The sequence below is a fragment of the Salarias fasciatus genome, chromosome 20, assembly GCF_902148845.1.
Source record: "Salarias fasciatus chromosome 20, fSalaFa1.1, whole genome shotgun sequence".
Taxonomy (NCBI): domain Eukaryota; kingdom Metazoa; phylum Chordata; class Actinopteri; order Blenniiformes; family Blenniidae; genus Salarias; species Salarias fasciatus.
Genome location: NC_043764.1, coordinates 9,879,811 through 9,905,160, shown reverse-complemented (window position 1 = coordinate 9,905,160; position 25,350 = coordinate 9,879,811). Strand labels below are relative to the sequence as shown.

Here is a 25,350-nt window from a genome sequence, read left to right as displayed (position 1 = left end):
ATCAGGTGTACAAAAATATGCCTGAGCACACACACACAAACGCGATATTTAATTACTGTGACAGTGGATAAGCTTCATGCCCGCTGCTCGCATCAGTGTCTGTGGTGCGCCCCGATACTCGCAGCATTTTCTTTACCAATGGGCCGGATACAGCCAAAGCGCATTCATTAACCTTTGTGCAGCAGTTTAGCGAGTCATTGGTCTTTTAGTAGCAGTTATTACCAAGTGACATGCAATTAAGTCGGCGCTGTATGTGTGCTGTATGCCATTTGCTTCAGCAGATTATCAGATGTGAGATCAATGCCTTCAGAGGAACACCTCTCTACATTACATGCGAATATGTCCTTCAATTGACAAATGACTGGCCTCCTAAAGGATTGTGGGATGCACTCGCAAGCCAGCACGCTGAAAGAAGAGCTTACACTGTTGCTCGCCTGCCAACCACTGGCAGCGCGTCAGAAAGGTTTGCCGTTTCATCGGCCGCCCGTCCTTCCAGTCCGTGTCTGATTTCTCCTCACCGTCGTGCAGTTCACGGCTGTCCGCCGGAGCTTTCTTGAAAAGCTGCTGCTTCATTACTGGATTACTTCAGGTCACACAGCGACGAATGGAGTCAGAATTTCGAATCTTACACGATGAAACACTGTTGGTTTCACGATACGTATCCCTGGTTGTGTGTGTGGAGGTACTGTAGGTACTCCAGCTTCTTCAAAAAACCTGCACGGGGTGAGTTGATGTCTCTAAATTGATGGTGAGTGTGTGTTGGAGGTGTGTCCAGCCTGGGATCAGCTCCAGCGCCGTCAGCTGGATGAAGCGGACAGCAGACGGACTGCCGGGTTCATTTGCATTTCTATTTTTAGTTTCCCGCTTCACCTCAATCATTCTTTCAATTTTCTAAAACTTAAAAAGCTGGCAAAGCTCCTGTATTGTTTCAAAGAGCAACGTGAATTCCTTTATATTGCTTTATTTGTATTCCTCATCCTTCCCATCAGTTTATTCTGTACCTGGTAGGACTACCTAAATGCCATTTTAATGATATTGTTAATCACAGTCGGGGTTGATAAGCAAATGTTTTATTAAATATGTTTTAAGTTTTAAAATTCTAAGCAGAACTAGTGTCTGCGGTTGTTCATTTCAATAGGTTTTAATAACATTTTGATGTGTACTTCCAATTCCCGAACTTGTTGACTGAACTTCATTTCTGCTATATAGAAAACTGTTTTATACACAGAATTATGGTCCAAAAAACAAAAAAAAATAAACAGACTGCTGTGGCTTTGGATTTCTTCGTGCTAAACTTTTCCAACAAACCCTCTAATGTGATGCTGAAAATCACAATACAAATCGCATATCCAAACAAAAATAAAACTTTTTTTATTCAGTTAGACAGTTTCCCTGTGAATTTATGAAAACACCACCACAGTGAAATATAGACATTTTTTGTGTTTTTCCATGACAAATTGAGACTCTGACACGTCTCTGTAACATTTATCACCTTTGTTTTGGCTCTTTCTGAGAGTCGTGTGTGAATTTATTTTCAACTCCAACAAATCAGTGGAGAAATTTCTGCTTAAACGCACCAAATCATCGGGCTTTGGGTTTACACATGGCTGCGGTGCTGTTCCAAGGTGATACTAGAGGTGTATCTTCTATTTCTGAATCCCACATTGGATTCAGACTTGACACCAGGCTCACAGCCAACTGGTACAACCAGTCAGTGCTTGTAATAAATTCGGCCTGCCCTTCAAATGGCTGTTAAAAAGGCCCACGGGCAGCTAATCTGGGCTGGCGTCTGGCGGCGGCGAATTGGCAGCAGAGGTGACGGTGCGGTGGGACGGTGGCTGATGAAGCTGACATGTTTGGGAACGAGCTGAGTGGCACCTGGTGGCTGGTGGGTCCCTTTAATTTAGCATTTAATATGAAGGTTTGGAGGAGGGGGAACGGGACTGAGGCACGGTTGATGAAGACGACTGCAGTGAATCAACCCGCTGGAATAAATCGTTATGGAAATCAGATATGCTGTGGTGAGCTGCAGGAAGAAACCTGCAGCAGATCCATGATGTGGGGATCCATTTCTTCGGGCCACAGCTTCAAGTTGACTAGCTTGTGGTAAAAAGAGTAACATAAGGTGTGAAAAGGCTCATAGGAGTCTTATAGGTCAGAACAAATTTTGCAAAAGAGCATCTGTGTGCAAATATTTCAGTAGCCTGAAGCAAAATCCATCATTTATCGAGAATCAACATCAAAATGAAAAATAATAAAACTATGACTGCCACCTTGCACTTATAAAAGAGAAAAACAACTTCATTCAGACACACTGATGTACTGTAATGCACTGAAAACCAGGTCAAGGATTGTTGTTGAGATCCAGGTGATGAGCAGGGCTGATTAATCCTGCGACTCTTGCGGTTAATGCGCGGCAACCCGGGGCCGCTCGGAGCAGCTGACTGCAAATGAAAACGGAGCTTACCGACACCTTCAAAGAGAGAGGATATGAAAAGATATGGAAGTGCTGGCAGCTTTCAATTTCTTGTGTAAGAAAAGTCATTAAGTAATAACATTTAAAGGGGAGTGTGAAAAGTGGAGACAAGATCTGCAAAACTAGGCAAAGTTTTAGATAAAACTATTCGTCTGCTGGCAGAAAGGCGAAGTGAAAGATGTGAAAGGAGCAGCGGTGGCGGCTCTGCGCAGTTTCATAATGTTAAAATATATTCAGGACGCGCATGTAAGAGGGAAGCATTAAGTCGATTCAAAAGCATCAATGTTCCAGAGTTTGAGAAGGTTCTCAGTGGTTCAAACTCAAATTCATTGATGTTTCTTTCAAACTCGACTTCACTCATTTGTATCACATGTAAGGGAGGCCTGAGATCTTTTATTCACCGTTTCATACATGAAACATCAAAAGTCCCCTTTTATCTGCTCTTTTATCTCGTTCTTTCTAATAACACAGCTATGATACAGATATTAGCCCAGAGATCATATAAGCTGTCCCCGTGTAAGAATTATGATAAAAGGAGACCGAAGCAGTTTGACAGATAGGTAATATGATCTGAAGTGCAGCACCAGAATGTTCAGTTTTGCTGTCGCTTGGCAGATTTTAAATAATTTCCATGCAGATATTTTGGTGTTGCTCTGCTCTGCATTCCACTGAAACACATTTCTAACAATCTGCCTCTCTTGTGCATGAAAATATTAAAAAACTCTCTCATTACGATGCAGCACTGAATGGCATTGCATCACGTTTGTGGTTATCGAAGTGGAGTGACTGTCTGCTTTACCGTCGTCCAGTGGATTTCTCGCCACCTCCAGCAGCGCATCAGTGCGATCTATTTGTTCGAGCATTTGCGTCCCGGGCAGCTCGATACAGGGAGAACTGAGTGGTTAGAGCACAACGCAGGCTGGAATCCCCACGGCTCGCTGCAGTTAAAGCTACGGTCTGTGTCCCAATAAAGATCCTATCAGCTGAGCATGAAAAATACTGTAAACTTTGACCACTAAAGAAAAACACGTGTGTGTGCATTCCTGCATTTAAATGTAATAGCGCCACTGTTTTTTTCTCTTGTGGTGGGATCCAGGGATTGTGGAAATCTTAAGGGAGGCAAAGCCTCAGGCATCCCTCCAATTATATCCTTTTTGCCTTAATAAATCCAGTGTTTTCTTTATTTTCTGTTTTTCTTAAGCTTAATTGCTGTTTTGTCTGTTTTGGCTCATATTTTGTGACCGCTGTGCTGGTATTTCGTGCACGGGGGAGGGTCTGGACGCTGCAGCGTCAGGTTCATGGGAACAGGTGAAAGTGAAAGTGGGAGTTTATGAGGAGAGGGTGTCCATTAACACACACCGCTTTGTGTGTCTGAAGGGAGGCCTTGTTAAGATGGACACGTCCTTCTTCACCTTAAAACTGAAGCAAACTTGGACAGCCTGCGTCTCACACACACACACACACGCTGAATTAATTCCTATTGTCTGATTCCCTCCCATATCTTTCTTTCAAAAAAAACAAAGACAGGTTGACATATCCCTGGCTGTGCGGTGGTGCTTGCTGTCCTCTGAGGTATTGTGTACCTGACTGCAGAGAGAGAAATTGGCTGCTTCAATTGATTTTCATTTAAAGGATGGTGCTCTCAGCTCATGGGCCGCAGGGCTTCAAGGCTGGGGCTGGAACACGCAGAAAGAGAGTCCCTGGAATCACTAATTGCATCTCCACTTTAAAATGTGTGTAAATATTTTCCCCATTGTCATGCGGTCGACCCGCTGCGCGTCACGGATAGCTAATTTTCTGTTATTCCTCAGTCCCTGCAGTGTCGTTTGATGCGGTCTTAATGCAGTGCGAACAGCCAATGCACTGCAAAAAAAGATTCTTTTAATTAGGTGACCCAGCAGACCTGCTGATTAGCACTTTATCTTCATAAGTGTCCGAGCACTGAGCTGCTTCTGGACCGCTTCCGAGTTGCCTTCCTTTTCTATAGCTGGCATGTCCCTACAGGTCTGGGGGCAATAATGGTGCCATTAAAATGATGGATCCTGCTCGCATGACTTTGTTTTATTGTGTGAAAATAGTGCCACTGAATTACTGGGTCATCCCGCGTCACAGGAACTGCCCTGCTTTCATTCACAAACCGGTTTCAGGTGGACACTTTTACCTTTACCTTTCTGGTTAAATGACGCTTCAGTGTTTACTGTGATTACTTGCTCGTGTTAAAGGGTATATTTACCACAATTTCAGAGAAAAGCAATTGGGAAAATAAGTTCCAGTAAATATTCCATGACTTGATTCGGATTGTGTGCTGCGCCGTAGCATGCCTGTTTTGTTATTTTTTTGTGGTTTAAAGTCTGAAATCATCTTCCACTTCATACACACGTTTTCACAGCCGACAGTCTGAGCTGACCTCTCAGAGCGATGCTCCGTTTGGTACTTTTTGTGTTTTCGTCTGGCAATCTTTATGCTGATGTGTTTCAGGGGAGAAGAAAGAAGCTGCTTAACTGCAGGCCCACTCGGGACACAAACGCCCTTAAATACATTGTGCTTGGATGACAATTGACAACAGGAGAATATTTTCTTTAGCTACTTCAGTCTTTTGTGTAAAGAGATGGTGCTTTGGAAGATTTTCATTTCAGAATAATCAGGACTTTTCCTACACTGTTAATAGGTGTTGGACACTAATGAGAAGGTTTATAATAAACCAGGTCAGATGTGTGTGTGTGTGTGTGTGTGTGTGTGTGTGTGTGTGTGTGTGTACACTCTTCCTAAACCATTCAGACGTGCAGAACTGATGGTTGATGGATGTTAACAATGTATTTGGTATTTTCTTTGTGTTCATCAGTCCTTCGGTTCTTACTTTATTCTCCCAGCGACATCAGAGTTGATGGCCACATCAGGATCTCTCACTTTACTTACTGCTCACTGATTGAAGGTGAAACACGAACTTTTAATATTTCCTATTTTTCTCTGAAAACTGACACTTAAAACACTTTCTTCCACATACAGTCGCTGATGTACTTTAACTTCACCTAAACTCAAGAAGTAATCAGTCTGAAAAAGGACTGACAGCTCAGCTAATGACACGCAGCAATAATACAAGTAAGTGCACAAACAGTAATTAAAACAACCTTAATTTAGTTCAAGTTGCTGCTTATTTTCTTTGTTGATGAATAAAATATCTCCACTATTTTTGAAATAAATTAGTTGTCATCTGAAAATGAAAAAAAAAATGCTTTTGAAAATTGTGTTGTTCTCAAATTTAAATCAAATGTAAAACATTTTGTAGAATGAAGAAATAAGTTACTGGCAAAACTTTTAAAAAGCATAATGAATGGATTTCAGTTGAACTGATGGGTACAGTTTCATTGTAACCATCCTCTCTGCTATTATTTAAGAAGCTTCACTCCCAATTATTATGGGATTGAAGAGGAAATAGCTTCAAGATGCAATTAATCAGACTTTGATGAGCCTTTAATACAACTGATGCGTGTTTTTCTTTCATGACTAACTCTCGATGTGGACGCTGATTGTTGAAACTACATCTGAGTCATACTAACCATTTAAAAAACAGAAGCTTCTTTTTTCCACGAAATCTTTGTCCTTGCAGACAGATGAATACATTATCACCTTTATTTACCATCACAGCTTCCTTTGTCTCTCCAGATGATCTGTTCGTCTCTCGCCTAACAGCCTCCAGCAGCTCAGCCCTGCGAGCATCGATGAGTTAGAAATGATAATAAGCAAACATGCATGAGTTTCATGAACCAATATGATGCACCTGTGTGAAATTAAAGATGCAAATAATGGAAGTCTTTCGAAGATTTACCTTTACAATGAAACGTAAACACATCCAAGTTATTCTAATTTTAGAAAGACGTGGATTTTAATCCTCTAATTCACCACAATATCCTGTGTCCAGCCAATAATTTCAGTTCTAAATCCGTTCATTATTGCGCCGCCTGGACTCCTGCTTCGCTCTGCGAGTCGCTTCAACCTGTACGGATTTCCGTGTATGCATGTTTCCGACAGACGTGGTGGTTTTAACAGGACCGAAGGTTTTGATGATGCAAAGCGTGCGTCATTTAAAAGGTGTTAGCTTACTTGGGTCGCCGACCCCCCGGGCGAGGCGACAAACACCTGGCAGCCTGCTGGTGTTGGACTACACACACACACACACACACACACACACACTGACACCCACCTGCTGTGTAAGCCCACACCTTTCCCTCACTGGTACGTTTGTGTGCGCATGTTTGAGCGACGTGGGAAAACACCGGCGACCGCAACGCCGGGCTCCTCCTCCTCCTGAGTAAACCTTTCGGCGGGGGGGGGAGGGGCTGAGTGTCCCGTATCGCTGAACTCATGGGAGTCGCCTTGAACAGGTACGTTCGGAGAGGGGAAGCCGTGCCTGGTGAGAGCTCCTGCCTGTGTTTCCTGCTGACACCTGAGCCCAAGATCGGAGGGAGACCATCGACATGCGAAGCTTCAAGTGAAGGCCCGCTGGAGGGAGGGGGGAGAAAAAAAAAAAAAAAAACATTTTTGGGGGATTTTGTCCCAAAAGCGTGACAGATCCTGGACACCTCTGGAGAACTCCCCTCGGAGGAGGAGGGGATGAGGCCGGACGCGGAGCGAGCAAAGTCTGGTGAGTGAGTGGAAGCAACAAGTGCAGCAGCTTCCTGCGCTCTCAAACGCCGATCGGCGAAAGAGGCAAAAAGGTTTCTTGGACAGCGCGTCTGCAGAATCCGTCCGCTTGTTTTTTTTCCCCCTCACGTGAGTCGCGTCGTGTTGACAATGCCGCAGGTGTCTCGTCTGACAGTGAGTCACTCACTCAGTCACTGGGTTTAGTGTTGAGCCGTTAGGAGACTTTAACCCGTCCTGACCTCGGAGTGCTCGTGTTGTCCAAACGCGTCACTACAAGCTGGAAGCACTCTGGACTTTCTTCTCCTGCACACACACAGCCGAGGATGGAGAAATCCAATTATTGACACATAAATCAAAAGACTGAACAATATAGCCTTGTCTCAGTGTTTTGTTTCTTTCTCCTTTTTTTTTTTAATTTTGGCTGTCTGGGAGTTTTACCTTCTGTCAGTGACAAGATTACAATCTGAAGTTTGTCTGCAAACAGTTTTGTTTTCATAGTCTTGCAAAGAAAGCCCTGTGCTGTGTTTCTAATGTCAACACAGTGGTCCGTGGTTGTTAGTTGCTCTTAGGAGCCTTTTAAAATCGCAAATCTCACAGTGTGTTTTTGCTGCCTCAGCCGTGGGGGGGGTTTCTGTCGATTTAAACTGAAAAGCATCGAATTGCGTCAGCTGAGGAAAACTCTGAATGCTCTCCTCTGCTGTTTCGCTTCCAAATACCTGCATGTTTTGTGTATGGCGGTATTTGAACTGTCTCTCAACTTTGGACTTAAGATAGCCCGAACGCAGAGGTAAAAGTTCACACAGCAGGACTGATTAGCCCTCTGTTCTCTGCCTGTTCTCTTTTTGTACCGGCCGGCCAGAATCCAAGCGCGAAAATGGCCAAAGTGATATATTTCCAACACATCCTGTAAATCTTTTAAACCTAACCCGGGGGTGTGGTTGCAGCACAAATTAGTACTTTCAGAGCAGAAACAAACACCTGCAGGCTATGGATGGATGTGTTTCCCTGCCTCTTACTATCCCAGGTGTGGTTATGTGTTTGTAAATGTGCTCACTCACCCACGGTCGTGTCTCACATTTCTCTGACAGCCTCTGTGATTAACACGTAGGTAATTTGTGGTCTTTCTTTGCAAACTGGAATTGAACAACATTAGTCATGCAGCCATTATCGCTTGTAACCATAGCAGCAGTTTATGTATAATCGCAGCGTTTTTTGATGAAGCCCAGGCAGAATAACACAGACGTTCTGGTTTTTCTTCATGTCTTTGTGAGTGGATCCACCTGAAAGCTGACTTGTTTGCGTTGGCCGGAGCTGCCAGTCAGTCACCAGAACCCTGAATCTTTTCAGATCACACTGCTCCTTTATGTCGCTCGCTTGTCATTCAGGGAGTATCGCTGCATTGACACGGTGTCAGACCGGGTTAAACCCCGCAGATTAACACTTTCTGTGCGCTTCTCATCCTCACTGAGGACCCGGTCGGAGCTCTGTGTGTGTGTGTGTGTGTGTGTGTGTGTGTGTGTGCGTGTGTGTGTGTATTCACCGAGATTCAAATCTTGCTCAGGAGATTGAACGCCGTCAAATGCGGGCGGTTTTCTGCCGCGTCGGGTGGATTTGCTCAATCTCTCAGACACTGTGGCAGATAAAGATTTGAATATCACGGTTGTGACTAGGGATGTCCCGATCAGGTTTTTTTGCCTCCGAGTCCTATCATTTTGAGTATCTGCTAATTCCGAGTCCCGATCCGATTCTTTTCTAATATAGTAAAATATGTACATTATCTATTAAAAAAAAAACTAAAAAACTTATGAAAAGTTCTCCTTTTTTATTTTCTTAACGTCAATTAAAAACAACACCTAGAACAGTGCATTTCTGGGACTAAAAATAACAATCAGAAAATCAATACATTTTCTCTGTAGTTACGAAAAACCTAAATACATCTCATTTAACCCATTAAAGGCGGGCAGGCATTACCGCTGCAGCATGCTTCAGTGTGCAGCAGTGGCCCGAAACGTTCAATACAAAGTTACGAGGCAGTGCAGCAACACGATCTGGACCCGGAAACAGGATCAGTCATGCATATGCGCGAGTTTGATGCATTTCGTTGCCCAAGAAACAGCTGATTAGCGCAAAGAAGACGCAAAAAAAAAAGACTCGGCATCAGTCGTCGAACTGTGCAACAGCGCTTCCGGGTTTGATAGAATTGCGCAACAACGCCACTACCGTAAATGCATCCTGGCTTCAATGGGTTAAAAAGGAAATTAAAGAAAAACTAAACATATGTATCCAACCGAGTCCAAATCGGGAGGAAACTTCCGATTCCGAGCAAGTCCGTTATCACGTGATCGGATCGGGACATCCCTAGTTGTGACAGACCAGTGTGTATTTATAAAGAGAAAAGTCCATTTTTTCCATACCTGCCTTCTCACACATTTTTTTTATTATTATTATTTTAATTAGTCTTTGAGTAAAGCCCATGAGTAAACTCTGCTCATGCATAGCGGTGGAATATTTTGCAAGACATAGAGCAAGTAGTATTAGCATGCAACAAGTATATATTGTCATTGTGGTTATTACCGCCGCCAAGGAGGTTATGTAATCATGTCAGTTTGTTGGTTGGTTTATTGGTTGGTTGGTTGGTTGGTGTGTTAGCAACATTACGGAAAAAGTTATGGACGGATTGCAATGAAACTTTGTAGAAAGGTGGGTCTTGGGCTAACTTAGAATCCATTAAATTTTGGTGATGATCCGGATCACTGTCTGGATCCAGGAGTTTTTTTTAAAGGATTCTCTATCATTGAGAAATAGGTCTTTGACATAGTTGGGCATAACTCAACAATGAACGACAAGGGGGCTTAGCAAAAAATTACAGTGTAAGTTCTTCAATGACTCTAAGAGATATCAGCTGCTGATCCAGATCACAGAAGTATTCCAGAAGCCAGGATCCAGAACAGACAAAAATAGGGGGATTCCGGAGTGTCAGTCACTGTGAGGAAACACATTGAGATATGAACATGCAACAAACAGCTTTCTCCCATACACTGTTTGTGTTGGGGAGAAATGAAATGTTTTTTAGTATATATGGTGTTCTTATTGTTGTTGGTGACTGATTTGAGCTGTGGCGGGGGTCTGCGCTCTCTGAGTGCCAAATTCTAGTTTATTTATTTGATATGTTTTTAAGACAAAAACTCAACCTTGTAGGATATAGCAGCCATTAAGGCACAACTCTAAAGACAAGGTAGTCTATTAATACCTGGATATTGATAGATACTTGTTTAAATATTGTTTATCTTGTGGTTTGTTTAGATTTCATTATTGATCAGCTACACTGACAATTGTGCACGAAGCCCCGGTGGATCTGAACTTTACTTCTCTGGTTGAGGTGTCTGAGCTGTTCAGGTCTTTGACGAGGTTTTCCTTCAAACTAAAGTAGACAGTTTAATTTCTGGTTCCTCGTGTTGGAGTTCAAACTACCTGAACTGTGCAATGGCAATTTCAAGGCCACTGTTATGTGAGATGTTGAATTTGTGAATATGATTGAAAGTGGAAAGTGAAGACCATGGAGTTTTTAACAAGACTGAGTGCAACCCATTTACCAAATATTTTAGATTTGTACATCCTAAATTAACACGTAATGTACCAAACTCCAGCACATATTTTTTAACCATAAAGTTGGACTTGCATTCAATCTGCTGAGAAGCATTCAATTCCTTTACATTTAAGAGCACAAGGTTTTGTTCACTTTAAAGTGCATTAATGGTCGTTACTTTCTGAGAGTTTGTTGTGTTTCCATTGGACTTGGTTTGACAGCATTAATCCTCGAGAAGCAACAGGTTTTGGTTCTTTCTGTGAAATTGCTCTCTTTCACCGTGCTGCAGGTGGATTCACAGAGCAGCTGTCTCAGGTGCTGCTCGGCTTCCTCCTGTTGTGTCGGACACACAGGACAATTTGGAGGAGTTACAGATAATCATCTAGCTGTCAGAACCAAGTCGGGGATAATGGTAAAGCCAGTATGATAATCACGAGCCGTGCTAAGGCACATTTGCCACTTTCCAAAAGCGCAAAGTAATTTTGTATTTCAATGACGGACTGATTGGAGCCTTTATTACGTTCCATCTGTCCCTGTTTGAACACCTCTGCGCATAATCGCAATTTACTCTCAAGCAAAGGTGCGGATTAATTTGGCCTCTCGCTTCGTCACTGTCACAAATCAAATTCATCCCCCTGTCGGGTGCTGCTCGCAGAGACTGTCCATTCCTGCACAGTTCATCAAATATACATGGATGGATGACAGAACCTGCTATCTGTAAGTCACTGTAACTCAAATTTGCTGCGACAGACTTCTCAGTCTGGCAGGTTTTTTCTTTTTCTTTTCCCAAACCTGTCAGCAGAGGCCCTGCTCATTTAAAAACAACTCCAGAACCATTAGCTGCACATTTCAGTCTAAGAGGTTTTTTTTTTTTTTTTGAGCATCTCAACAGGTGAGCAGCATCGTTTTGGCATCGGCAGTAATTGTGGTCTTACGACGGTCACGGCTCTTCATGCAGGTGTGTGTGTTTACTAACCTGCTTGTACACTAATGAAAAGGGTCAGAGATGGAGGTCCTTGTTGATAATTATTTGATGGTGACATGTTTTTTTGGCCAGGGTATGTTGAGGATTAAAGACAAAACATAAAATCTGTAGGAAGTGATTCTTAGTCCATGTACCGTCCCTCCAGCTATAGCTTTACATTGTGTGAGTGTATGTATGTGTTTGTTCTTTTTCTACTCCGGTGGGGGCGTCAGCCTGATTGCGCGTTGATCCGCGGGGACTCATGTCACCTTAGGGACAAAAAATAGGTCTTCTCCAAGGATGTCAGGACAGTTTCAGGTGTAAATGCTTAGAAGGTAAGGAGATTGCGGTTAGGGTGAGAGTGGAGGTTTGGCAAGTAGGACTTATTATTAAAGTTTAGTGTGATTGTGCAGGAAATGAATGTGAGCTAGTAAAAATGTCTCTTGAGTGTGAGTGTGTGGAGTGTGTGTGTGTGTGTGTGCGTCCTGCAGTTAGATGAAATATCCATGGTGACAATGTGTCTGCCCTGTCTTTTGTCCCAGGCTATTAAAAACAACACTGTTAGCCTTTGCCACCAAAGGTCATTTTACTCAGCTATATGCACATCAACACACACACACACACACCTTCACACCTGCTCTGTCATACACATGCTGCCACAAATTCCGACGCCTCTGAGCTACCTGTCACAGCTGATCTGTCTGTGTCTCCAACAGGAAATATCAGATGAATTTGAATACTGATCACGGCGCCAGTCACATAAAGACTATATTGCTCCGTATTGTATGAGAAATGTCGTATTGTTATCTACTTTATACCCACTCTTTCATCATAAAAGTCTAAAAATAACTCCATACGTAATCTGCAGTATGTTTAACAGCAGCGCTCGGAGAACATTCAGTAAACAGCAAAGTGTTCATGATGTGCAAACATAAAATGAAGCCACAGTGAAGAAATGGATGTTGGGAGCTTTCGCCTTTACATAATGACTTTTTCACATCGTGACGGACTGAATGACATGTTGTTGGTTACATTATAATTCCTGCACAGCTCATCAAGCACGGCCATGGCAGTTTATATTGGCCGGTCCTGTGCAGCCAATTAGCATGCTCGTCATGTTCTGCATAAGCTGTCCAGCATCACACCACAAACACAGGCTGCTATCTAATGAAGCCACCTTAGCAAAGCAGCCATTCATTAATACACCAACGCTGCCAGCAATCAGCTCGTAATTGTTTTTAAAAATAGGAAAACTGTGCTCATTCCTGCAACCCGCGATGTTCGAGAGTCGGCAGCGTTTTCACCATCTCAGTACAAACGAGTGGAAGGTACAGGCGCGTGATGAATTGTATTGAATTAGGAAAGCGCTTACAGAGGAGGATATCTGCTAACTGGCGCTTTGATCACCAGACAGGAATTGCCATTTTCTGCTCATCTGCAGCCTCCGAAGATTTCAGGACCGTTTAATTCATCCATCCTATCTTGCGTCTATCTGATCTTCCATTCAGCCATCTGTGTCTCATGACCTCGACTGCACCTTTCGTAGTCTCACAAAAGCTCTGCTCAGAAACCCGCGTGACGAAAAACGTGAAAACTTGTGCGGCGTATCTGTTCATCTGCAGTCTGAGGAGGACATAAATCTCTCTGTTTGTGGTTTTTTGCATCGGAGCTGGCAGGCTGCCTTTAAAACAAACACATTGTTGTGATAGATTACTGTCAAACCAGTGCAAGAGCATACCGTGAGAATCTGAGGGCTGCTTATGTAACCGAGGGAAAGGGCAGTAAGATCAAGACACATAAATTTTCCTTGCTCAGTCCACCAAAGAAAAACAGGACATTTTATGTATGAAAATGCAAATATTTGCATGCGTTTATGCACCTCGGCTCGTTTGCTTGTTTATGTCCTCCTGCGAGCGCCAATGCAAGTTGTGGCCGGCGCGGCCGATGCTATCCACGGGAGGGTTTTAAGCCGGCGGATGCAGATCCTGTTGGAATGTGGATGAGATTACCGCCTATCTTTTGCGCCGATCGCTTTCTCTGCTCGCCGCCGAGCTCGGTTCCAGCCGATGCTCTCGCACGAGTTCACCCTCCCATTACTCCAAGGACCTGAAGCATGAAATAGGCTCGCCAGCATGTGGATGTCAAATTCTGTGATGTTAAAGTCAAGATTGCTTGATCGACGCTGGCTGACTAGGAGGGAGGGATTGGTGCAGCCGCTGACATTGTCATTTAAATACCTTCTGATGTGAATTCATGCTGACGACATCCAATCCTGTGGATTTCAGTTGTGGTTTGTTCGAGCCGTGCTTGGTCAACCGTCACCTGGATCCAGATTCTTATTCAACCACTCAAGAAAACTGCTGTTTCAAGGTTTTTAGATGTGAGGGTTTGTTGGTATTTGTGTCCGTCTACAGTCAGGGCCACGTTACGTGTTTCAGAAACATGTTTATGTCCAAATACCATAAATTCCAGGCTGGTTTTTTTGCCAATAGGCCCTCCTTATGTGTTACTCTGAACACTGATCTCTCATCATTCTTGTCTCAGTTAATAAAAAATATTAGTGCGATCCAATGTGACGGAGTGCCTGAAGGAAAGGTGTGGTGGTTTTTTTTTTTCCATTCTTTCTTCTTTTTTTCCCCCATTTTCATTAGCCGTGACCCTGTCGTCTCCTCAGGCGACGCAGGAAGATTGTTCTGCTCGTGAGAATTGACTAGCTAATCCCGAGCGGAGCACTCCCAGACAGAGCACACACTCCGGGCCGCCTTCATCCGTCAGGGCGCCGGCGTTTCAGCCGTCATGAACCGCTGATGAATTTGCTATCAGTGATCCATAAACGCGCGTGTGTGTGCGTGTGCGTGTGCGTGTGTGAATGTGTCGGTGTGTTTGAGCGGGTCAGTTCCTCGCGACTTTTATTAATGACTCCAACATCTCGTTTGAGATGAAACGCTGCATGAAATATTTCCCTCCATGATGTGAAAATACACACCTGTGCTTTCACTAACTTAAGATGCATATAGGGGGAATTTATGAAATAATGCAAAATCCCAAGTTTCTACACACGTTTCATGGTTATCAGAGCAATATCAGATTGTGTTGCAGTCCATGAGTAAAAGTTGTGATATCTAATACCAGTATGCTTTATCCGGTAACTTTTCTTCTCTGTCCTGAGGACACAAACGGATCTCTTGGAGTGGAGGTCAGACAGCGGCTGATGTTTCCCACTTTTTCTCATCAGTGACAACTTTTCTCACCGAGTTCACCTGCTGAGTTTGATGAAAGAAATTAAAGTTTAATAACCAGATTTGGGTTTCTCTGGAGGCATTTCGAGTGCTTTTAAGTGCATGAAAGTTTCATTATCTCTGTGCTGATTTTCTATCGCTGCAGATTGGAGGTAAATCTATGAGATTTATGTGCTTCTCAGGATGTAATCATTGCAGGGAAATGAGACCATGTTGGAGGGGACGCATTAGCCCACAGGCTCTCTTGCATGTAGTTTCCTGTGGAATAACACCGCTGATCCTCATAGATTTTATTGGACTTTATGTGCTAAAGTGCTGGCTCCAGTGCTCTTTTGCTGCCAATAGAATTAGAGGAAACACGAAGAAAAGGAGAAGGCAAATTTTCTGGTCCTGAGCTGTGAATGTGTCGTAGATAAAGGTCGCCATGCAGAGATTCAAAAACAAAAAAATTCAGAAGATAAATGACGTTCAAATGAACGACCTTCAGTTATTCATCATTATCTCATTAAACCTTCCAATTGTTTTCTTTCTTCCTGTGTTAAAGCTTTTGTAAATGAGCAACATTTGTAGATTCGGCAGATTGTTGACATGGATGAAAAGTTTTGAATGAGTTTCAGTCTCCAGACACTTTTGTGTTGTTGTGCATAATTTCGGTTGATAAAAGAATAATTAATTAAAATGATCTGTTGGGAAATTTTAATCACATTAACATAAACACTTTAAAAATCAATATGTCCTTTGTTTCCAGGCGTGCAGTGAAGGGTTAAGCTTTTAACCCAGCGTGGCTCCTCTGAATGCATTTGGGAGAGCAGGATGGGGTTGAATGTCATTATCCGAGCAGGGCCGCGGCTCGGCTGCCAAGTCCAAAACAAATAAGAGGATGTGGGCCGTTGCCTCCCGTCATGAAAGCACTTGCTGCTCGCATTCTTGACCCCGGCCGCTCTTTTCATTCCCTTTTTTTTTATTTAACACATTCCTGATTTGGGCTGTTTCTTTGTTCCTTGCGCTCTTCACTTCACGTTCACTCCTCGCACACCCATTCATCTCCGCTGCAGAAAGAGTGTTCGGCGCTAACAAGCGCTGCGCTTCCTCGCGGCGTTTTCCCGTCATTAAGTGTGACATTTGTTATGGTAGTGCATGTTTGGCAGGAAGCGATTGTTTAACACTACAAGCAGACCAGATCTGACGCCGTGAGGCCGATCGCCGGACCGCAGTGATCCAAGCAGCTTGTTGTCGCATCATAGAAATATCTTATCGGGTTTTTTTCCCAACATGACTGTGAATGCTCCCGAATTTAATCATTTATTATTCATGAAGCAATCTTCACACAATATGTGCAGCCGTTATGTGGTGTGTGTGGTGGAATACGTCAGCCTGTCACACCCGCTAGTTTTTACACTCCCCGGCTGTTTTATTACTTATGCTTCACAAAAACGGGATTCGGCTCCCTTTGGCCGTCAGAACTGCAATAACTCTTCGTGTCATATGTTTCTCGAGGTCGTGGAAACACTGCCCAGGAGTCTGGAGCCACATAAACACAGACTCATGTGGCAACTGCAGCAAATTGGTGATGTAAATGAGCCGTTGGTCTTCCCCATGTGCAGTGACATCTGGTGAGCGTGGAGGTCATCCGAGGACAGTAAACTCATCATTAAATCCACAAACGATACAAAGATTGAGGTGATAACAGCTCTTTGACATGACTTGTCTTGCAGCTGAATGTGGCCATTAGAGGAGCTGCGCACCGTCATTATGAGGAGCTGTGGATATGGTCAGCAACAATGCTCAGTTACGCCGCGGTAAATGATACTCGGCTGGTACCGGAGGCTGAATTATGCTGAAAATAGCCTCTGAACCACAGGCGTGGATTTTACCCTGCACATGCTTTGTCTCGTCGTAAGTAGTAATTTTTGTTGAAATCCAGCTTTGTCTCTTAGTGCTGAGCACTGATTTGAATATTTCTGTAGAAATCAGGGATTTTCTTAGGGTTTTTTTTTTTTTTTACCAATTCTTCACTTTCTAGTTATGCGGACTGTGCTCTCTGTATTCTAAGTGTCCTCTTCTTATGCAACAGGGTGGCAGGTGATCACTGATGTGGATTTGTGCTATCAGATGTTGTTTCTGCTGCAAATCCCAGCTCCTGTATTAGTATTTTCTCTAATATCTGCCCTGAAACGTGGCGTTTTCACCCACCGACCCAGCCCATCCAACATGAACAGTCGCTCAGATAGTCTTACTTGTTACAGGTGTGATCCTGGATTTGCATGTTCTCCCTGTGCGGTTTTCCTCCAGGCGCTCTGACTCCCTTCCACATCCTGAAGCTATAAGGTGGATTGTTGCCTCCAGAACAGTCACACACATGAACGAGACTGTCTGCGGTGTCTGTTTGTGTTTGCAGTCTACACTTTGTGCTCTATTTGCTCCAGCCACAGCAATCCTGAGTTGAACTACGATCGAGGTGGAGGAGATGGATGGAGCAGGTGCTCCATCGCTCAGTTTAAAACGTAGGACAGCATGACTTTTTCACTCAGAAAACTGTCTGAATGGGGAATTTGCTTCGAACGAAAGATCCCGTTAATTGATTTTTCTCTTCCATTATCAGGCAAAAAAAAAATTGCGCCCCTCCCTTTCCTTTACCTCCTGCTCCCTCCAAAGAGGGAAAACCAATCTAAAAATGACCCCCTCCAGATACTTACTGTCACTCCCTATCAATTTTCGACCTCCATTGTCATCCCGGCCCAGTCCAATTTCAGCTGCCTCGTGGCCACCGGACTTTCTGACAGATTGCTGGACCTTTTCGCAACTTTGGTTTTCTGAGTTGTGCTTTTGTGAAAGTGGGGCAGAAGGACCTCAAGGAGGTAGGAGTGCAGGAGAAGACATATTGTCGGGGTGGACAGCCAGACGGTGGGGAGGTGGAGGGCTCTTCATATTGACAATCATCAAGTCTATTTTCTCCTCAGCTGTTTAATCTCCTTTCTCGCACCATTAAGTTCACTTCATGAAGAAACCATGATGGATTTCGAGTCCCCAGAGAAGTGCTGATATTTTAGAACAATTTTATGAGCAGTTTCAGCCATAGCAAAGCTGTCACACGAAGGCTGGCGGATTATTTAGAGAGACAGTTTCAGCCATTTTGCCTAAATCATACAAATAGGAAACGACACTGATCAGATTCATAATTCACTGCGACCAAACGCGCGTCAGCTGATGCACGGCTGCTATTTATGCAAATGCGCACATTTAAGCAGCCATTTACATCAGTGGCCGAGGATGGAGATTTTATTTACTGTTTCAATGAATCATAATAACTAGAGGCGAGCCCGTTAAGGGAATTGGAAGGGAATGGGGGAAGAGGGGGAGGCGGTCAATGAATGCACATATTTTTTCACGAGTGGAGTCACCAACAGAGATCAGTCGTCATTAGCCTCAGTTTAATCCCGGTGGCACTTCGGAATCGCAGAAGACTTCAGTCAGAGAGACACGTTGAGTGCATGATGAGGTTTTACAAACAGGAAATGTGCAAAGAAAACCGATACTTTCGTGCTTTATATTCATTTATATTGTTGCAGTTACAGTCCAGCCATCTTTTGGAACTTTATCATGAAATCGTAGAGGAAAACCAGACGATGTAAGAATTGGAAACTGGAAAGGGAAAAACTCCAGTTTCCGCAGCCAGAGAAGAAATAATAAGACAGCAACAGAAAACAACAAACAAAGTTGAATCCTGGGAAGCTAATCCACACACTGCGGCCCTGATGGGGGCGGGATGGAAGCACACATCACACACACAGAGGAGAGACGCACACATTTACACATTTTATTTTTGCACATTCTTTCCAATGTTCGACGTAAACAATGAAAAAGATACATTTTTAAAAGATGCTACATCTGCCTGTGGAGCTGAATTAAACTGTGAACATGTATTATTTAGGCATACTGGTGGTGAGTTTCAGATAAAAACATGATCATTCTTTGCTGAAAATTGACGGGCAATAGCATTTTCTGATGAGATCTCAGACTGGGTGAAAAAAAAGAAAAACTAAGCAAAAAGCAAACCAGCAAATGACGTCTTGCCTCATTTTGTATTCCTCTCTTGTTTTCCTTCACAAATAAGAATTGGATTTTCCACAGCTGGCTCTTGGAAGGACATAAATAACACAAAAAAATATAGAGAACATGCTCTGCGAATGCAAAAATATGGAGGGGAACATCACGGATAGTTTGGCTGGTTGTTCGCCTGCTGTTTTAATGCTGGACTTCATGTTGATCTACTCATTAAACCAGCTAATGTTGTGCTGGAATGCAAACTGGACAGAGCAGCTTTCATCCGTGAATTGATTGATTGTGGACGTTTTTGTTTTCAGTTGAGTTTCGGGCACTACAGTAAATCATCTCCTGTATGTTGCCGGTATTTCCTACAAACACACCGCATGCGTGATGCATTGGGAGCCGGCCTTCCTCGTGGCTATGAATAAAACACAGTTTCCGTTATCAGAATGGTGAACTCGGCTCTTACAGCGGTATCTTCAGTCACAACAGGGAGCTGTCGTGAAACGGTGCAGGAAAAAGAAAATAAAAAAAATCCTGTAGCAGGTAAACACAGCAGGACATTCTGCAGCAACAGAGTTGGATATTTCCCTCGAGATATTTGGCCACAGACAGAAGAGAGGGGATTTCTACAGGGTGAAGAGGAGTTCATCTCCAGCTGATTGATAATTTACTAGATAATTTCTCCCATGCGTGGATGGGCACTGCGAAGTTTTAAAATTCCAGCGAAGAGGTTGTGATATATTCCACATTAGCTTTATTGTTGTGTGTGTTCGCTGTTGATCTCAGTCGCCGAAGACGGAGACAAGAGGCCTTGTTAATCTGAGATTGAGAGGTTGTCAGGATTGGATTTGTGCCTGTGCGAAATCCCATGACTACACACTCTCTGGAGTCTGGAAAGTTGAAAATGTATTTTTTTTTTTAAAGGTCCCTGTTTTTGTACATTTTGTGTTTGAGTGCCTGTCCACACGCCTCTGTGGGGGGCTGTCTTTCTTAGAAATGAGCTGGATTTCCAGGTAATGCTACCTTTTTTTGATGCAGTTCTCCTCAACTCGTAGCTCTGAGGTTGAGTGAAACATGACGCGTCATCTCAGTGATGTGTTCATGCTTCAAAGCAGTACTCGATAGTAAACAGACGAAGCGCATAAATAAGGCAAAAACTGTGCTGAAGTTAATGTTTTCTTCAAATAATGCAAGACTTTGGCTGAAACTGTCAAATAAGAGCCAGAACTCGGCTTCAGGGGGCAACAGATGGCAGTGAGTGCTGATATAACGGCAGAGAGGCAACAGAGATCCGACCCCGATGCCTCCACTCGTCCCTAACAGCGCCGAGGCTGAGTGGCAGCTGAGTTCTCGCTCCACGTCCAACCGCAGCCCGGCTCCGAGCCGGCAGACTGTCTGTGCTCTCAGTCCCACGCCGGTGACAACGTCTCTCTTCTGAGCTGTCATCTCCTGGGTTTTTATTTTTGTCTCTGTTTGTTTGAGAAGAGAGGTAATTAAGGCCTGGATGATTGTGTTCAGTCGCACAGGAGCGCTCCTGAAATCAGCTGTGCTGTCTGAGGGGCGCAGCATAAAAAGAAATGATGAATGGAGCCATTCCAGAGCAGGATTACACGCTGAGGACAATTTTCTTTAAAATTTCAGGTTTTTTTGGCTTCTTGTTGCTATACACTATCTTTCAATCCACTCTAACTTTTGCAAAAGAACTAGATCAAATCTGTGTTGTTTTTTTTTAAATATTGGATCACTTCCTCCAGGATCGTTTTCCTGTTCTCTTCTTTTTTTTTTTAATTTATTCAGTGTCAAAACTGCAAAAATGTCACAAACCAACCAACAATGAAACGTGATCAGTGACACCGTCAGACCTGAAGAAACTGAAAACTAAAAAGAAATACAATAATTAAGCAATAATTAGGTTGCATTATCATGTTGCATATCAAGTTTGATATGATGTTTGATAAATTGTTTAATTCTGACATTTTCCATCTTCATTGATTGATTTTTGTGTCTCAAACATGATCAAATTTGATGGATCAAATCTAATTAGATTATTACAATAATAAACTTACAACTGATGCGATACTGGATGGAAAGAATGACCATGATGTGATAAAATGACAGTAATTACTTGAGCTGTTGACAAATGATTAATAAATTCCGTCTGTATTCCTTGTCTTGTGCGTCACGGCCTCCCGGAGGCAGACGCTGACAGGCGCAGCAGGAGGAGCGTCTGCTGGAATGAGCTGTATGTAGTCCTGAAGGAGATGCCACTTATCAAAAAAGGCTCCCTCTCAGACTGTCATTGTAATGCAGGACTGCGCCGCGCGCTCTCCACCATCCCACAGGCTCTGCGGACAGTGAAAAATAGGCGGCAGTCCGCACCGCCGACACCCACCCCGCCCTGCGCCCAAACTCTGGCCGTGCTATCCGGAGGCGTAGCAGAGTGTTTGCCAGAACAACGCAGAGGAAGACGGTAACATGTCCTCCTGGTGGTGAGATGTGAGAATACGACCATTGCTTACGAAGTTGTGATAGTCGATGTTGTTGACACAAAGTCAAGTCTGGAGCTTTGTGCTTCAGCAGCCCTGAAACTGATTAGGTGTAACATAAATTTAAAAAAATGGCACCGTGAATAGAAGAGCAGGAAGGTCGGCCGAGACGAGGCAGAATACGTCCGCACGAGTGAGGAGGGAGTTTGGTAGAAATGCATGTCGCGAAAAAGCGGAGGTAAATCAGGTCAAGTGCCTCGGTCAGCGCCAGAGATGAAAAAGAGAAGAGGAGGACGCAAGAGCAGACAGGATGGAGACGACTGCAGCTAGGCAACAAAATATTAAAGGGAAAGTCGACAAGAATGTTAGAGATGGAGCTGTGAAGCAGGAGGAAGACCTCGGAGAACATAAATAAATGTGATTGTTGTTTTCCAAATATAACTTTTGAGCGCCTCCTCCAGCCCTCCATTCACATCAGACCTAAGCGTGATGAAGTCCGTTGCAAAAGTGCATTTGCAAGAGTAATAATGTCACAAATTTGCATGAGGCAAGGAAAGCCCACAATAAAATAGTAACCAAGTTTGAATTAATTTTAGATAGGAAGGCAATAAAACACATTACATAGAAATGCAAATGAGCCAAATGCAATTGCTCAACATAAATGTTGATTATCTTGACCTGTGGGGTCAAAGCGGTTGTTGTATCGAGGGGATATTTGTAAAAGCGCGGAGTTGCATGGTAACAGTACAACTACCTCGAGGAAGCCAAAGCGACTGTCAAGACAAGAAAAAAAACACATTTATCTACAGTTTTTTCAATAGTTCACTGATAAAATTGCATCTAAAGCATATAAACACGACCGATTCTCCCCTCTTTGTCGCAACGTTGATATTTTCTGTACTATTGATTCTTTCATTACCTGTGAGTAGTGATCAGTCTTCCAGCGGCTCACTGAATCGCTCATCTTAAAGCTCTGTGTGTGAGGCGATAATGGAGGTGAGCTCTCACCTGCCTTTTACGGCTCCAGAATTGTGGCATCAGACGATGTTTTGCAGTCGCATCTTTAAGTAAAGCATTGAATACAGGCTCGGCAGCACCAGTGAACGTCTTACTGGGATTTAAGAGCACATTTACAGTGTCCTTGCCCTCTTATTTATGACTCTTTGCATTCTGGATCAATACATGTAAAACGTAATGAATGAGGAATTGAATCTTTTATAGGATTTTTTAAAAGCCAATGAAGCGAACACTGCGGTGGGTTGTTTCCAGGACGGGACGGCTCCCCGGGATGCCAATAAGGGTGTTGCTGCTTGAGTTGCTCCGTAAAATGTGTTTCTATTATGGGGTCCATTAAGTGTACCTCGGTGTAATGACACTTCGCTGGTCCAACGCTCTTCCTCTCACAACCCTCCTCCTAATAAGCACTTTTACATTTCATTTTCGTCACTTAGCGGCCGCTCCTCAGTTTGTCAGTGAACACAACTTTCAGGGGTTCGGACGTCCTAGAAAGCAGGTACCTGTCAGACGAGCAGCGGATTGCAGTTTCGGGGGGAGGATGAGGTGAGAAGTCAAGCGATGCAGGCTGTGCTACACACTGAGCAAGGCAGAGAACTTCACACATCCTCTGATGCAGCTCGTCAGTAGAGTTGGTTGTAAAGACACCAATCAGAGCTACGAGCGCAGATTGGGGGGGGGAGGGAGATATAGCTTTACTACATGTAAGTGGAACTTGTTTTAAAGTCAATTAACCTAATGCCTGCCAATAATGTAAAATAATGCAAAATTTGGTGATAAAGTAATTTACCAATAGTGTAATAAATTATTTGCACTGCAATTGTAATATCATTTTGCCAATAATGTAATGAACATTATGGTTTAGCTTTAAAAAAAAAAGTAATTTCAAAATGTAATAAGTGCAATGAATAATGTAGTGATGCAAAAAAGAAAACTACACTTCACATGTGCTGTATGCTTGTGTACTAAGAATACCACCACAAGTGAAGTGTTAAATAGTACTTCTGCTTAAATGTAGCATGTGAGTAGTTTGCATTACAACTCTGGTATTACAGATTACAGATGATGTGAGAGTCATTTGCCATGGATGGATAAATGCACAAGAAAATGATCAAAGCAAAATAAACAGTTCTCTTTGCTGTCTCAGGGGTTTAATAAGTAATAAATAAAGTGAATGAGATGTAACAACTAATATTGTAATACTGTTGCAGAAATGTAGTAATTTTGACTATTCTGAATGTCATAAAGCCAAAAACATAATTTACCAACAAAGTAATAAACTAGGAATGCATTTTGTACAACCACAACTGAGGGAGAGAGAGTGCTGCAGAGTGTGTCCTCACTGAGTGAATAGGACAACTGTCTGTCTTATCAATAAGCTTCTGTTTTCAAGAAATGCAGCCCTGTTTGTTTTATGACATTATCACATTATTAAAACAGCATAAAATTACTAGAATACCTAGTACTACATTCTCATTACACGACTGGCTACGTACCATATCTATAGAAATGAATTTTAAAAAAGGAAAAAAATTCTAGTACAAATAATTTTCAGGTGGTGCAAATGTGTATTTCTGGACTCTGAAACAGAATTCTAGTCATTGTGCTTGGCCAATGAACAAATCTGTTTTGTATTTTTTTCTTTGATGCCTCTTCACGCCCTGAAACAAGCTTTTGCTTCGTCTCTCAGTTCTTTATTTTTCTAGACAGTAGTATTGAAGCTGGTATAGCGATATGTGGTGTGTGTGTGTGTGTGTGTGTGTGTGTGTGTGTGTGTGTGTGTGTGTGTCTGTGAGAAGTGTGATTTATGCACAACACTTGATAATGGAGCTGAACAGCCCCCCCCCCCCCCCCCCCCCCCCCCCCCCCCCCCGCCCTCAGGATGCATGAAATTGAGCAGAATGACTCGACTCATCCGTCTATAAATTACTCTCCATACGCTCCACCTAGACAAGCGCGCTCACTGTGCAGAGAGACGTATTTTTAGATTAAATATTTCTTCTTTTGAGGTGTGTTGTGAGAATTTCCAGTGTGACATTTGTCTGTTGCGGCTCGTTTTGAAAGCCAGCCAAGTCTCATCTCTGCTGCAGATGCCTTGAAATCTCTTTAAAAGTTATTTTCGGTGATTCACATTGTGCAAAACAACAGTGTTTTATTTTTTTTTTTCCGTGTGTCTTCAGTTCTTTTGTCTGCTTCTTATGGACAAAGCCGGAGAAGAGCACCTTAAAGCAGCACTTAATGAAGTTCAGTTGAATGGCACTTTCTGTCATAATTTCTGCAGCACAGAGGAGCTTCAAAGATAGATTTGATTACAGCGTCGACGTCCTGTCTCTCCTAATTTACGGAATCACGCCAATCTCGGTGATGCCTGTTACTCACACCAATTTGGCGCCGCAGATATCTCAATCACAAAAAGAATCCATAGCCTCCCGTGGCGATGTTAAATCGATTTCGCACCCCAGACGTGGTAATTTCTGCAGTCATGTATCTGTTCAAAGCAGATCCGCTCTCGCAGCGCTGGGGTTCAGCCTGTTCCTTCTCCGGCTGCAGGAGTCACACTTCCCTCTTTGGTTTGAAATGAATTCGCCCTTTAAACAGACAGGAGCAAAACGACGCCCATCTGGACGGCGTTTGGGCGTCCGCCTGCTGACGCTCTCCCTCTTCTGCGTGTCTTCACAGTGCTGCTGCGTGAGGAGGTGGCGCAGCTCCAGGAGGAGGTGCACCTGCTGCGGCAGATGAAGGACATGTTGAGCAAGGACCTGGAGGAGACCCAGGGAGGCTGCTCGGCCGACGTGCTCTCCGCCACCGAGCTGCGCGTGCAGCTGGCCCAGAAGGAGCAGGAGCTGGACCGGGCCAAGGAGGCTCTGCAAGGTAACGGCGCCGACGACGCTGAC

At 43.5% G+C, this 25,350-nt stretch overlaps 1 protein-coding gene across 6 annotated transcripts in view; it reads left to right on the top strand.

Annotated features, from left to right (window-relative positions):
• Positions 1 to 25,350, top strand: part of kazna (kazrin, periplakin interacting protein a) — a 180,759-nt gene that overhangs the window by 129,317 nt on the left and 26,092 nt on the right. For 5 of the 6 annotated variants that reach the window (XM_030118086.1, XM_030118087.1, XM_030118085.1 and 2 more), the window contains one exon: positions 25,136 to 25,327. In XM_030118086.1, the coding sequence (XP_029973946.1) occupies positions 25,136 to 25,327 (192 nt within the window). Of the gene's footprint in view, positions 1 to 6,832; positions 7,119 to 25,135; positions 25,328 to 25,350 lie in introns of those variants that run through there. The other variant, XM_030118089.1, reaches the window with a different exon arrangement.